General features: G+C 31.9%; 2 protein-coding genes across 2 annotated transcripts; one reads left to right on the top strand and one right to left on the bottom strand.

Moving 5' to 3' along the window:
• LOC108476400 (pre-mRNA-splicing factor SLU7-like) lies at positions 1–4,098 on the bottom strand. Its single transcript, XM_017778614.2, has 9 exons — positions 3,834–4,098; positions 3,450–3,726; positions 2,256–2,684; positions 1,984–2,119; positions 1,583–1,882; positions 867–1,083; positions 489–592; positions 332–400; positions 1–234 (listed from the first exon to the last, which is right to left on the bottom strand). The coding sequence occupies exons 1-9, from the start codon at positions 3,847–3,849 to the stop codon at positions 157–159; spliced, it is 1,626 nt and encodes a 541-aa protein (XP_017634103.1). The 5' UTR covers positions 3,850–4,098; the 3' UTR covers positions 1–156.
• Positions 4,099–7,527: 3,429 nt separating this feature from the next.
• LOC108476189 (malate dehydrogenase) lies at positions 7,528–10,193 on the top strand. Its single transcript, XM_017778314.2, has 7 exons — positions 7,528–7,659; positions 8,250–8,408; positions 8,536–8,711; positions 8,933–9,210; positions 9,311–9,446; positions 9,535–9,646; positions 9,864–10,193. The coding sequence occupies exons 1-7, from the start codon at positions 7,617–7,619 to the stop codon at positions 9,956–9,958; spliced, it is 999 nt and encodes a 332-aa protein (XP_017633803.1). The 5' UTR covers positions 7,528–7,616; the 3' UTR covers positions 9,959–10,193.
• Positions 10,194–13,380: the final 3,187 nt, after the last annotated feature.

Raw genomic sequence — 13,380 nt, forward strand, 5'->3', positions numbered from 1 at the left:
TTAGGGGAAACCTATGTCATTGATGTAGAATGAAAATACATGGTGTATCGCACAAACAAAACAAAAGAACATATGATTTTCATCACAACTCAATGACGATATCATAATAGCTAAAAGTATCCATTTGATTTGTTCTTACATTTATCAACATGCTTTTCAATTTAAGAAATCCTTCATTGGATCATCGTGGTGTACCCTTTTCATCCGATATGCCTCCATTTCCTCAGCAGTTACCTACAAAAGACATCCACCAACACGATGATTTAATAACATGACAAGATATCTCCGCAAAGAATTTCTGGAGAATTTAGCTTTGATAGGAGACCATTACCTCATCATTCCATCTGACATTATACTTCCGTTTTCTTTCATCTTTCTCCTCTCTCCTCTTCTCCTCCTCCTGTCAGATTGAAGATGCATAAAAATAAGCAATATATCGTTTTGGTACACAACCAGATTGTTAAGTAAATGTTATGCATCCCATTTACCTTCTTAAGAGCCTCAGTGAGAAGTTTTTCATCGAGAACCAAGTCCTCAGGAACATCAGTTCCCCAAGTAACGTGTTTCTTCTCCCGTGCAGGAGCTGGGGCATCTGCATTCAAGTTGGCAGTCCAATCAGAGAAGATAGGTAAAGGATTAAAAATGAGGGAAGTGCGAAAAATCTAGGAACTAAAAGGAGCAGATTCTTTGAAATTCAGGGATATAAAATAGAAGTTAGCTCACCATCTAGGCTTCTTTTAGATGATTTATGTAAAAACCAAAATTATTTGCAACATAATATGAACTTAAAGACCATCACTTAGAAGAATGAGTCCGACTCAAAGAACTAATTTGAAGTATGTATGTGATCAATATGAAGAACCCACCTTCGGAGGATGCTTTACGAGCAATGTTTGACTTCATCAAGTCTGTGGCTGCTTCTGCAGCTTCAATACCGGCTGCACCAGTACAGTAACTATTGCGAATGGTCTGCTTGCAACACTTGTACCCCCATTGGTGATCCTTCCACCAAGAGCCCCAGACACTAGTGTGATTATTAATGAAAACATCTTCTTCATACTTACTTTTTGGAAGAGAAGTTTCCTACAAAAATGGTTGCAAGGAGAAAGGAATTACAGGACTTAGCACTCAATTTTCAAAGAAGAGCCTATGTAAAATTATAATATAAATTAGGACTAAACTACTAATTTCATATAACTATAAAGAAGCACATAAGAAGATTATTTCAAACAAGTCAGAAACAAAATTAAATGGCTTTAATCATGAAAATAAAGGGAAAAATAAAGACCAGGATGACATGCATAGCCAATATTTTCCAGATGCATCTCACTTTTAAAGGTCATTAACCACTCGAGACAGTTTTCATCTACTGCAATGCATTCTAGCATTAGTAAGAGCATGAAGATATCATGATACTTTTAGCAAGAAGAACAAAAGAACAATATTGTTGTTTAATTTAGATAGTCTTTAAGGCAACCAACATCAGCATGTGAAAATATAGTTCTGTACGAGAAATTCTTACAAATTAACAGAAAGGGAGAACCACAAACTAACTAGAATAAGCAGAAAGTTCCATACATACCATTCCCTTAATAATCCTTCCAGCACGATCATATTCGACCTGCCTCTCACTTTGCCCTAAGAGAAGCTCCATGGGTATCTCTTCTTCAGTCGCTGCATTGCCATACTTTTCCATTATGGTATCTTTCGTCTTTGATTTCAACTTCTCTTTAATGACCTTGTAATTCTTGAAGAGGAGTTCAGCTTGGGATGGAGCAGCCTGCATGTGAATATCTTGACCTTTATCAAATGCTTCCCACGCATGAATATTGAGCTGCTTGAACTCCAATGCTTGCCCACTCATCCTATATTGATTATCACCCTGCAAGATAAAAATAAACAAGTCAAAATTCATTATTTAATTAACTTTGTGGCATATAGATATGAAAGCAATTAAAGGGGAAAATTCTGCATGATACTCACTTCATAGAACTTCTCATTAGGATCAGCATCAGGAAGTGGATCTTCACGCATTGATCGAGTTTTGGGATCGTAATATGCGGAATTGACATCAAGATTCAAAAGATATTTTGCTGTGTCTTCCCGAATACGCAAGTTCCTAAAAGAAAAAGGCAAATATGAAATAAGAATACTTTTTTTGTATTGCACGGAAGAAATGTTCTTTAGAAACCAAAATAAGTAAAAATAATACATAAAAAATAAGATACAGCTCAGGAATGGTATAATAAATGTACCTCACAGTTCCCGTGCTCCCTCCGCCAGTGGTACGAACACGCTTCTCAACCTTAGCAAAGTCCATCTGTTTGCTCTCATCAACCTTCGCTTCATCAACCTTCAGAGCATCATCATCATCTTCTTCGTCACTAATCTCTCCTCCCTCCCCCTCTCCCTCTCCCTCGTTTTTACTATTTTTCTCCTCCAACTTTTTCAGCTGCTGTTCTTTCAGATACTTCCTTCTAGCCTCATCCCTTGCCTCATACCTTTCAATGACACGAGCATATGTAGATGCATCATAACCATTCCATCTATCACGCTTGCCATCATAATCCAGTTCGAAAGTCTCTATCTTTTCATCAGGTGCAATGTGCATGTTCGTCCATTTTGCGCCCTTTTTACGAGGCCTCTCCATGCATGACTTTGCATCATGTGTCATGGCTCCACAGCTATAACAAACAATTAAAGGAAATAAAAAATTATGAATTATGGCATAATAAGAGTTTGAAGCACAAAGTCACAAACTAGTATCACCATCTAAAGTAAAACTATTTAATCCCATATTACAAGTATAGAACACATAAGCTACAGAATTAATCTCTGACTTTCAACTCGATCAATAAATAAGTATCTTCCATGAGCCATGCCTTGTGTTCGAAAGAAAGCATGAACTTCATTAGTTATCATAACCCAGCAAGTGTCTGATGTGGCAGAAAAAATTTCTATCATTGGGATCTATCCCTATATGGTTAGCTACAAAAATACCTAAACGACTTCTATCTCAATATGTCAATAAATTTGATAATTAATAAATAGGCTCGTCACTCATTAGAGAGAAATTCCATTAACAGTACAACTGAACATCTATTGCATCACTTCCAAATGAATAGTTAGAAACGGAACATATAAAAAAAAAAATACGACCTTATTCTTGTTTGCTAAACAGAAAAATTCAAAGAACCAGCAAGAGGAAGAACATTAGCAACAAGTCATATTGCACGACATTTTAACCTACAATTTTAGCTTCACATTAGCCAAGAATCCTTCTTTATTGACCAGAATTCTAATTCCCTTTTCTACCCCAAATGATTAAAATCTATAAGAAGTGCGATCTAAAATTTAAAATACACATAAAACACGAAACAAGGCATTCATAGACACGCGAACAAGTATGGTGCACCATAACAGAAAAAGAGAACAAGAGGTTCGCTTACTTCTCGCAGGCTCCTTTTCGATATTTTTCAGCTTGAAATATCTTCGCGCCTCTATCGTACCAAGATTTGGTATAATTGGGATCAGATTTCCACTTCCGTTGATGCTTCAAACTAGGTCTTTCAGCGTTAAGATACCAAGGTGCTGATGACATATACTGAGGAATATGAGGGTTAATTTCTTTTCCATCCTCGTCAACCTCAGCCGGAGCAAGCCCCGCCTTTCGAGCTTCCTCTAATTCCAGCTGTTTTCGGTGATCCTCTCTTGATTTAAACGCCACTGAAATTCCAAAACAGTTATAAGATAAAATTTAAAATTTTAACTCTCTTTCGGCATAGAAAGAAAACGGAAGAAAGAAATTGGAGGAAAAAGAATAGAGAACGTACCTGATGCAGTAGCCATGTTGAATCAATAAGATATTAGCAGAAACTAGGGTTTTGAAGATGAAATTTCACAAATTCGATAAAAGAAGTTCTGTAAATTCGGAATCGAAGAACCCTAATTGCCTTGCGGATTTTGCTAGTTTTTCCTTTTTTTTTTCTTCCTGATAATTAATGATTACGTTACTGGATAATTAGATATACAGAGTTACAGACGCACCTGCCCCAATATCTAAACCGACAAATGAAAATCCTAAATTAACTATGACTCTATGAGTAGAGAACGGTTTATTGGGTTGGGTCCGACCGGAATGAGTTTGGGCAGGTTCGTACTTGTTGTTTTGAAATATTGAAACATTTGATGGATTAAGCTTGGCCCATATTGTCAAAGGCAATTCGGCCCGGTCTAGCTCTAGCCTACTCAATTTGAAAAATCCTTTAAAAAAAGGTAAACCAAATTTAAAGTTATTCAACTATTAATAAATTTACATTCTGATCACTTAATTACAAAAATGTTATAAAATAGTCCCTAACTTATTCGAAAGTTTTTATTTAGGTTGTTAAATTTTCTATTTGTGCCACCAGTGCAAATAGAAAAGGCAATATGATGTTGATTTTAATAGCCTGATAACTTAAAAGAACTTTTGAATTGTTCATTAACTATTGTGTAACTTTTTAAAGTTAAATGACCAAAATATAAATTTATCAGAAATTTAATAACCTTAGATGTAATTTACCCTCTCCATGCAAAACTCCATGTATAATCAGTCCTTGTCTTTTTTTTTAAGTTAAAAGTAAAATTATAAGTAAAATAATACATTCGGATAATTCCAATTAAAATTAATCATTGCAATATGTGATAAATTTGATAATTAAAATATATTCAAACTTAAATTGAAATAAATTTAAACATAACTTGTACATGATAAAATTCAAATTAAAATAAATCTTAAAAATTACATGCAGTGAGACTCGAACCTAAAACTAACATTTGAAAGCTTTAGGTATCAGCCTACTTAGAATAATATTAAAATTATAATATATATGATATATGATTTTATAAAATATTTTATTAAAAAATATTATTATGATTAATTTGGGCATATTTTTCCGTTAAATCACAACTAAACATGTTTAGAGATAGGATTATATGTTTGAGCCCAAAAGTTAGTTGAAAGTATTAGAAAAATTAGGCAAAAATATGATATTTGAAAAATAAATTTAAGCAAAAAATTTATTTAAAATATGTGTCAAACTTGAACTTTTATATTTAATATCGAAGCTTGACCCATTTTATATTTTTATAACATATTTTATAGTGTATTACACATCGCATAAATTAAATATATAATAATATAATACTATATAACCATTAAAAAATATGTTAAATTATATTTAAAATTTTAAAAATAATATAAACATGTTTAAAATAAGTTTAATTTAATTATCTAAAAAATCAGTTTTGGACAAAATTTTAAAAATATATCTTGTATAGGACCGTTGACAAATTGTAGTTATTTAATAAAATCTTTAAAAAAGTAATTTTAAATAATATCTGGTGGAATATTTGACATTTGTGGCTATAATTTAATATCAATGGGCCTTCTGCTACACTAATTTATAGCCATTACTTTTTCTTTTTCTTTAGTCTAGCAAGCAAAAATTATTTATTTTTTAAATTTAAATTTTAAGTTAAATTCCAGTTGCAGTCCCTATACTATTTTCAACTTAATATTTTTACCCTTATTTTAATTTTACATAATTTAACTCTCGCATTATCATTAACTCCATAATATTACTAAGGTCATACTTTATAAGGCAAATAATTGACACAGTTAAATTCACATAATTATAAAAATTAAAATAAATGTTTTAAAATTAATTTCTCATTTTAAAAATTAACTCAACCACATAATTTAGACTTTTATTTTTAGATTTCAACTATAACTAAAACATATAATTAATAATAGTATGAAATTAAATTATATCAAATTATAAAATCTTATAATATATTAAGAAATTATAATGAAATATATAGAAATAATTATAAAAAGTAAAATATATGTTTTAAATTAGTATAAAAATAATAAATTATAATAAAAATATAAAAATTTATAATATTAATATAGGAGTATTTCCATGAATATATCGAGATTAGTAAATTTCATCTAATCCCGATCCCTAATTTTTAAATAGAGAGTGAAAAATCAACCCATCCCATCTTGAAATTTTATGATAAAAAATAGTATTAAGGCTGCTTGGGACTCATCGAGTAGGGATGGCAATGGAGTGGGGGTGGGGATAAATGTTGATAATTCATCATCATTTCACAATAGACACACTTTGTTCTATTGTATGTTCTATTTCATCATAGATATGTAATCTTGAAAAACTCTATTACCTTTATGAATGTTAGATTCATTGATACATTTCTCACCCGATATGCTACAATTTAGTTTTGCTACTTATCTTTAATATTTTTGAAGTCATGCAAATATTTAAATATAATTATTCATAAAAATATTTAACTATTTTTCTATAACTTGAAATCCTATCACATGCGTTTGTGTGCAAAACTATAAATTTAAAACATAAATGTGTTTAAAATAACATACAATAAATAATGAAACGTATAGTTTGAAAGTAATTAATCATAACAACACATGAAATATGTATTATATTAAAATAAAATAAATTAAATTGTGAGTAAAACGAAATTTAAACACATAAATACATCAAATTAACAATACTAAACACATTACAATTATTTATCATGATGTTGTCATCAATTGTAAGGTATTGTTAAGTTGACTTATGACACAAACTCAATTAATAATATTATTAATATATACAATTGATTGAGATAATAAACTGCATATTAAATGAAAATGTATAAAACATATTAAAATTAAACTTTGATTGAATGATAAATTTAAGATTTTATTAATTTAATTGGCGTGAGTTCAAATCTTATAATGTATATATTTATTTTTATTGAGTTTTGTTAAAATAAAAAATTAAAGTACTCTCAAAATAATATAATTTATTTTAATTACAAGAAGATATTTTTGTAATTTTTTTAATCGAGTTAATACTCGATTGACTCGTGACACCAACTAAGTCAAAAATTTTATTAATATTATAGAAACATCATAATATTTTTACCCTTTTAATAGTTTTATATATAAAAGGACAAAATAATAATTTTATGTAGTGAAGTAGGGTGAGATGAGGTGGGACAAACAATTACTATAGCTGCTCCATACTTACTATAAAAAAAATTTACTTTGCCTCGCTCCATATCCACTTTTCAAAAAAAACATTCCATTTCGTAGGGATTCATTTTGAAATCTATCAGACAGTTCAAGTTTTGCCATTCCTATAGTTGGATTTGAATTTTTTCTATCCTAAGTATAGGCATAGGGACTAAAAAAGTAAATTTACCAAAAAAATATAACTGACGTTCCGGCACGCATGGTACTGTCCACTACTCTCACGCATCTATGCGGTGTGGGCTCAATAAACGTTGCTCGCATGCATCTCAACGTCATATATATTCTCTCTCATCTCCAAACGACGGCGTTCCACTCATTTTTTTGCAAAACTCAAAAAGCCCACTTGTTTTTATCATCAATTTTTCCTCGGAAATATCATCTCCTTTGGCCTATAAATACCTCCGATTCTTAGCGTTTTCTGCTTCGTTGTCTCTCTGCTCTAAGTCTTCTTGATTCTCACTCTCTCGCCACTGAACTCTTGCTAAACGGTATCGTTTTAGTCAGTCTTTCATCAATGGCGAAAGAACCAGTTCGCGTCCTCGTTACTGGAGCTGCAGGTACTGTTATGTTCCATTGGTCAGATCCTGTACTTAAAAACATTTCTCAGCTTAAATCGTATCTGTAGATCTAGTTTTCCTTTTGGATGAATCAGATCTCTCCTTTCAGATCTAGTTAATAGCGGTCTAGATTTCAACTGTTCTTATTTTGGATGTTTTGATTGGACTGATTATTGTTTAGATTAGAACACAAATTGCTCTAGAAGTCGGATTTTACTGAAAAGTAATTTTGATCTGCCATGGATCTGTGCTTAGTAGCTCAAAGTATTGATCGTAGAAGTTTATATGATAAATGATGGAAGAGGTGATTTAAGATTTTGAAATTTTTTGAATTTTATGCTAATGAAAATAAGTATGTTTGGAATCGACATTAAAAAAGTTAGTGCTTAGGAGTTGAATTAAATTTGATTCCTTATTTATTTTGGAGTACCTGCGATTGACTTTCACAAAAGTTCCTTAAAGTACTTGAAGATATCCGTATACTGTATCAAATACTTGCACCTGAGTCGGACTAACTTAGCTCAGACTTGGTGTTCTCTTTTTTTATCCCTTCGAAAGGACTTGTTAAAGAGTTATTGTTGTATTTGCAGGACAAATCGGGTATGCTCTTGTACCCATGATTGCTAGGGGAGTCATGTTGGGTGCTGACCAGCCCGTGATCCTTCACATGCTTGATATCCCACCTGCTGCGGAGACTTTGAATGGTGTCAAAATGGAGTTGGTGGATGCTGCTTTTCCTCTTCTAAAGGGTATATATATGGTCATTATCATGTTGTTTAAGTTTTGAATGGTGTTCTCGAGCTGTATTTTAGATTCTACTGAATTAGTATGAATATGTTGTATGGTTTGGATTTTAACCTCTTGTTGTTTTGTCAGGTGTTGTTGCTACAACTGATGTTGTTGAGGCATGCACTGGAGTCAATGTTGCTGTCATGGTTGGTGGTTTCCCAAGGAAGGAAGGAATGGAGAGGAAAGATGTTATGTCAAAGAATGTGTCTATTTACAAGTCTCAGGCTTCTGCCTTGGAACAGCATGCAGCTCCTAACTGCAAGGTGAGAAAAAATTGTTTCAACTCCACCTATATAGATCAGAGCATATATTGTTGAAATTTTAAAGTTCTATGTCTTTGAAGTCTTAGAAAGGTCATGTATTTTGTGTTTTGTTACTGATTTTGCGGAATGGACAAATGTATGGTCTTATAACTTGTTAAAATTGTAGTAAATTGCTCAATTCAAAGATTTCGCTTCTTGTTTGACTTTCCTGTTTATTTCAGGTTTTGGTTGTTGCTAACCCTGCCAACACCAATGCATTGATCCTGAAGGAATTTGCACCTTCAATCCCTGCAAAGAACATTACCTGTTTGACAAGGCTGGATCATAACAGGGCACTAGGTCAAATCTCAGAGAAACTAAATGTCCAAGTTTCTGATGTTAAGAATGTGATTATTTGGGGTAATCATTCATCATCTCAATATCCTGATGTCAACCATGCAACTGTTATGACTCCATCTGGAGAAAAGCCGGTTCGCGAGCTTGTTAAGGATGATGCATGGTAAATAAAATAATACAAACAGCATCTGTTGTCTGATGAAATAAATTTATTTGAAATGAGATTTTTGAAACATTATTTTGAAATTATTGATTCATTAAAGGTTGAATGGAGAATTCATAACCACTGTCCAACAACGTGGTGCTGCAATCATCAAAGCTAGGAAACTCTCAAGTGCACTATCTGCTGCTAGTGCTGCTTGTGATCACATTCGTGATTGGGTCCTTGGAACTCCCGAGGTTGGCAATGTTGTTAATCTGTTATGTTTTATATGATATTTCATACGGTCATGATCTCATTTTTTACTTTATTTGGTTGCACTGGTAGGGTACATGGGTTTCCATGGGGGTTTACTCTGATGGTTCATACAATGCACCAGCTGGGGTCATCTATTCTTTCCCTGTAACTTGTAAGAATGGAGAATGGACAATTGTCCAAGGTAAGAATACAGGAAAATATGATCCCATTACGTGTTAGTTGTATGTAGTCTTGTTCAGTGTGTGTTAAACTAATACGAAGAACAAGATATTGATGCTTTCTCCTCCCCTCCCACACCTTGGGATTCCCTAAGAGGATGAAACCATCACTTATTGCTGAAGTGAAATCTTATTGTATATGCTCATTGGTGAGTTTCCTTATTTCTTCTTTTGTCTTAGGACTGGCAATTGATGAATTCTCGAGGAAGAAGTTGGACTTGACCGGACAGGAGCTGACCGAGGAGAAGGAATTGGCTTACTCATGCCTCTCATGAATGCATTCATCATTTCCATAATCTGTTTGGAAGAGGAGTGGTTTGCCTTAATAGGATTAGCTGCAGTTTTGAATAAAAAACCGTTCTAGATGAACTGTTAGTGATTGGTAAGCGACGTCCTCTGATCGAGATCTTCATTATACTTGTCACTTGTTCATGGATATTTTGGATATTTTACCGGTAATCTCGGATTTTAAGCTCCAATTTTAAATGGGATAATCGACACTGTTGGTGACTTTTTTTTGTCTATCTAGTGTATTGTTTACTGTGAATCTCAATTAGGGTATAATTGAGTCGAGTCGAGCTTGATCCTGACTTGCAGTTCGGAACTTGATACTTGACTCGAGCTTGATTGAATATCTATTTTTACAACTCAAACTCAATTATAAGCAAGCTAATTGAGTTTAAGTTTGATTAAGCTTGTTTATAAATTTTCATATTTGAGTTCGGGCAATTAAGTTTAGAGTTCATAATATATATTAAAGGTAACAAAATAATTTCATAAAAATGTAGTTAAAAAAATATATTAAAAGTGAGAAGTTGAATAAGGCTTGTTAACCTCGAATTTGACTTAATGACAGCTCATTATTGAATTGAGTTGTAATTTTTTAATCAAATTCGAGTAGCTTGTGAACTAATGTCTCATTAATACCCATAATTCTGAAGTTATTCTGAAGTTTTCTGCTGTCACGTTACTTTGATGATATGATTCGATTTTGATAGTTGTCGAAACTATTTTTAAAAAAAAAAACAGGGATTGACTTTGATTTTGAAAATGAAAACGAAAAAAAGGGAGTTGTCATCAATCTTTTTTGTTTAGGTGTGAACGGATTATCTAATATTTTGATTGTTTTAATAAAATATTTTATTTTATTAAAACAACGATTTTGGTCTACGAAATTTGATTAATAAGATTGGCACCTAATTGGTACTTAATTGATTAATTAACGTCTTAATGTCGAAAATTTAAAAGATTTTGAAATAAATTTTAAAATACAATCCATTGTTATGAATGTTTGAAAAACTTGAAGTGGATAATAAGATTCTCTTGTTTCGAAGAAATACACTATCGCATCCAACACGTAGGACACGATATTTCAACCTTCGATACCAAAATTGTCTCATAATTTCCAAAACTTATGCATTGAAAATCTAAAAAGGATATTCGGTTGTTTGGTCAAACGATAAATCGAAACCCAACACGTAGGGCACAATTTCTCGAAATTTTCAAATGCCAGATATTGCATTGTTTAAAAAATCTTGAATAAAAATGCAATAGTATGAAACAATTAAGATTATCTTGTTCCAAAGAAATGAAATATCATATCCAGCACGTAGGACACGATATTTTAAACCTTCGATACCAAAATCATCTCATGATTCCCGAAACTCATATATTGAAATTTTGAAAAGGGATATTCGGTTGTTCGGTCAATCGATAAGTCGAAACCCAACACGTAGGGCACGATTTCTCAAAATTTTCAAACGCCAAATATTGCTTTATTTAGAAAATTTATTTTTTGAAATATAGTGAGTATGACATTTAACGATGAGTGTAATTTTGTTTGAATTAAAACGTAACGTTTCACACACGATATGATTTAAACTAGTTAAAATGAAAGGTAACATGGAGCATGGAATAGTGATACTTGAATTAGATACTATGTTATTGAAGGTCAATGAAGATACTAACAAATAATTTTAAGGCATGCAAAGGCGACATACAATGAATATTATTTAAATACCAATATCAACAATTAAAGAAAAATGGAATAGATAGTATGAATAATTTAAAATAAATGACAAGACAATAAAAAACATTCACCAAATAATTTAGCAATATACGACATCTTGATATAATAATCGAAAGAATAATAAAAGAGTTTAAAATGGTTTAAATAAAATAGCATATAAAAATTAAAAATAGATAATATATAAAATGGTTTAACTTAAATGACGTGTAAAATATTTAGAATAAATAATGTGAAAAGAGAAGTTTGAGGTAAAATGATGTATAAAAAAGGTTTAAATAAATAAATATAAAAGAAATATATGTATACATCTAATAATTTAAAATACAAAGGTACATATAAAAATCTCAAAATAAATACTACATGTGATGATTTAAAAGAAATGATATATGATAAATATTTAAAATCGATAATAATTTAAAATGCATGATATATTCAAAAGTAATTACAATAATAATAGTAATAATAATATAGATAAATACAAAAAAGATGAAATAATAATAAACTAAGGAATAACAATGATACTAACAATAATATAAATAATAATACAAACAAAAAAAATAGCAACAACAATAATAATAATGGAATGAAGGTAATAATAATAGCAAATAATAAGCGAAAATAAAACACAAGAATAATAATATTAAATAATAAAATAACAAAAGGGACGAAAATGGGCCAATTTGAACTTTAAACAGAAATTTGGTGGCAAATTTGAAAGAAAATAAAAGAGAAAAGGGCCAATTTGCACATGCGAATAATATGGGAGGACCAGATGGGTAATAAACCCGTTCCTCAAAACGCACAGTCTTATCAGGGGCCTGAATAAAATAATAAGGAAATTTCAGCGGTAAAATTAGAAATAAAAAAATAGAATTGGACCCTATTGAACCAAGCCTCAAAAGCGGAAGGACTGAGGGCGCAAATATACCCTCAGTCCAAAATGCGCCGATCCTAGGCCGTTCATGGGTCGGGTCGCGGGTTATTTCACTGAAATGGCACCGTTTTAGTCGCTGGTGACCTTAGCACCAGAACAGCACCGTTTTGCTGCACCATTTAAACCAATTTTTATTACTTTTTTTCTTATTTTGCTTCATCTTCTAAAACAGAACACCCCCCCGGTTTGTGCTTTGCTAGGGTTTCAAAAGAAACCCATCATCGCCGTCATCGCACAACGCCACTGAGGGTAGTGGTTGAGGCTGTGTGAGGGGTTCTTTTTAACCTCGGTTTAGAGCACCCGAAGACGGTGCTTTCCTTGGCTTGAGAACCCGAAAAAAGAGACCTAATTTTCTTTTTGGGAATCGGTCTCAACGACGGAGCAGGGACTCCGACGACCGACTCCGGGCTTCAGGTAAATCCTCTTTTCTCTTTTCTTTTATATGTTTTTATTAAAAACTTATTTGAGAACTGAAAATAAAATAAAGAAACGAGAAGTAAAAACGAGAGAACAACGAGACTCAACCTTTTTTGTTTGTTTTTTTTATTGCTTTGTATCCGTGTAAAAAATTACATTGTCGATTTTGGCTCTTATAGCTTTTACAACACTGTGTATTCGCTACTGTTACTATTGTTTATGCATTTTATCTCTGCTTTTCTGTTTTCGTTTCTGTTGTCCTTTTTTCTTTTTGCAGGTGTTTTTGGAGGGTCAACGAAGAAAGGAAGCCAACCCTT

Source organism: Gossypium arboreum, chromosome 3 (assembly GCF_025698485.1).
Source record: "Gossypium arboreum isolate Shixiya-1 chromosome 3, ASM2569848v2, whole genome shotgun sequence".
In the NCBI taxonomy this organism is placed as follows: domain Eukaryota; kingdom Viridiplantae; phylum Streptophyta; class Magnoliopsida; order Malvales; family Malvaceae; genus Gossypium; species Gossypium arboreum.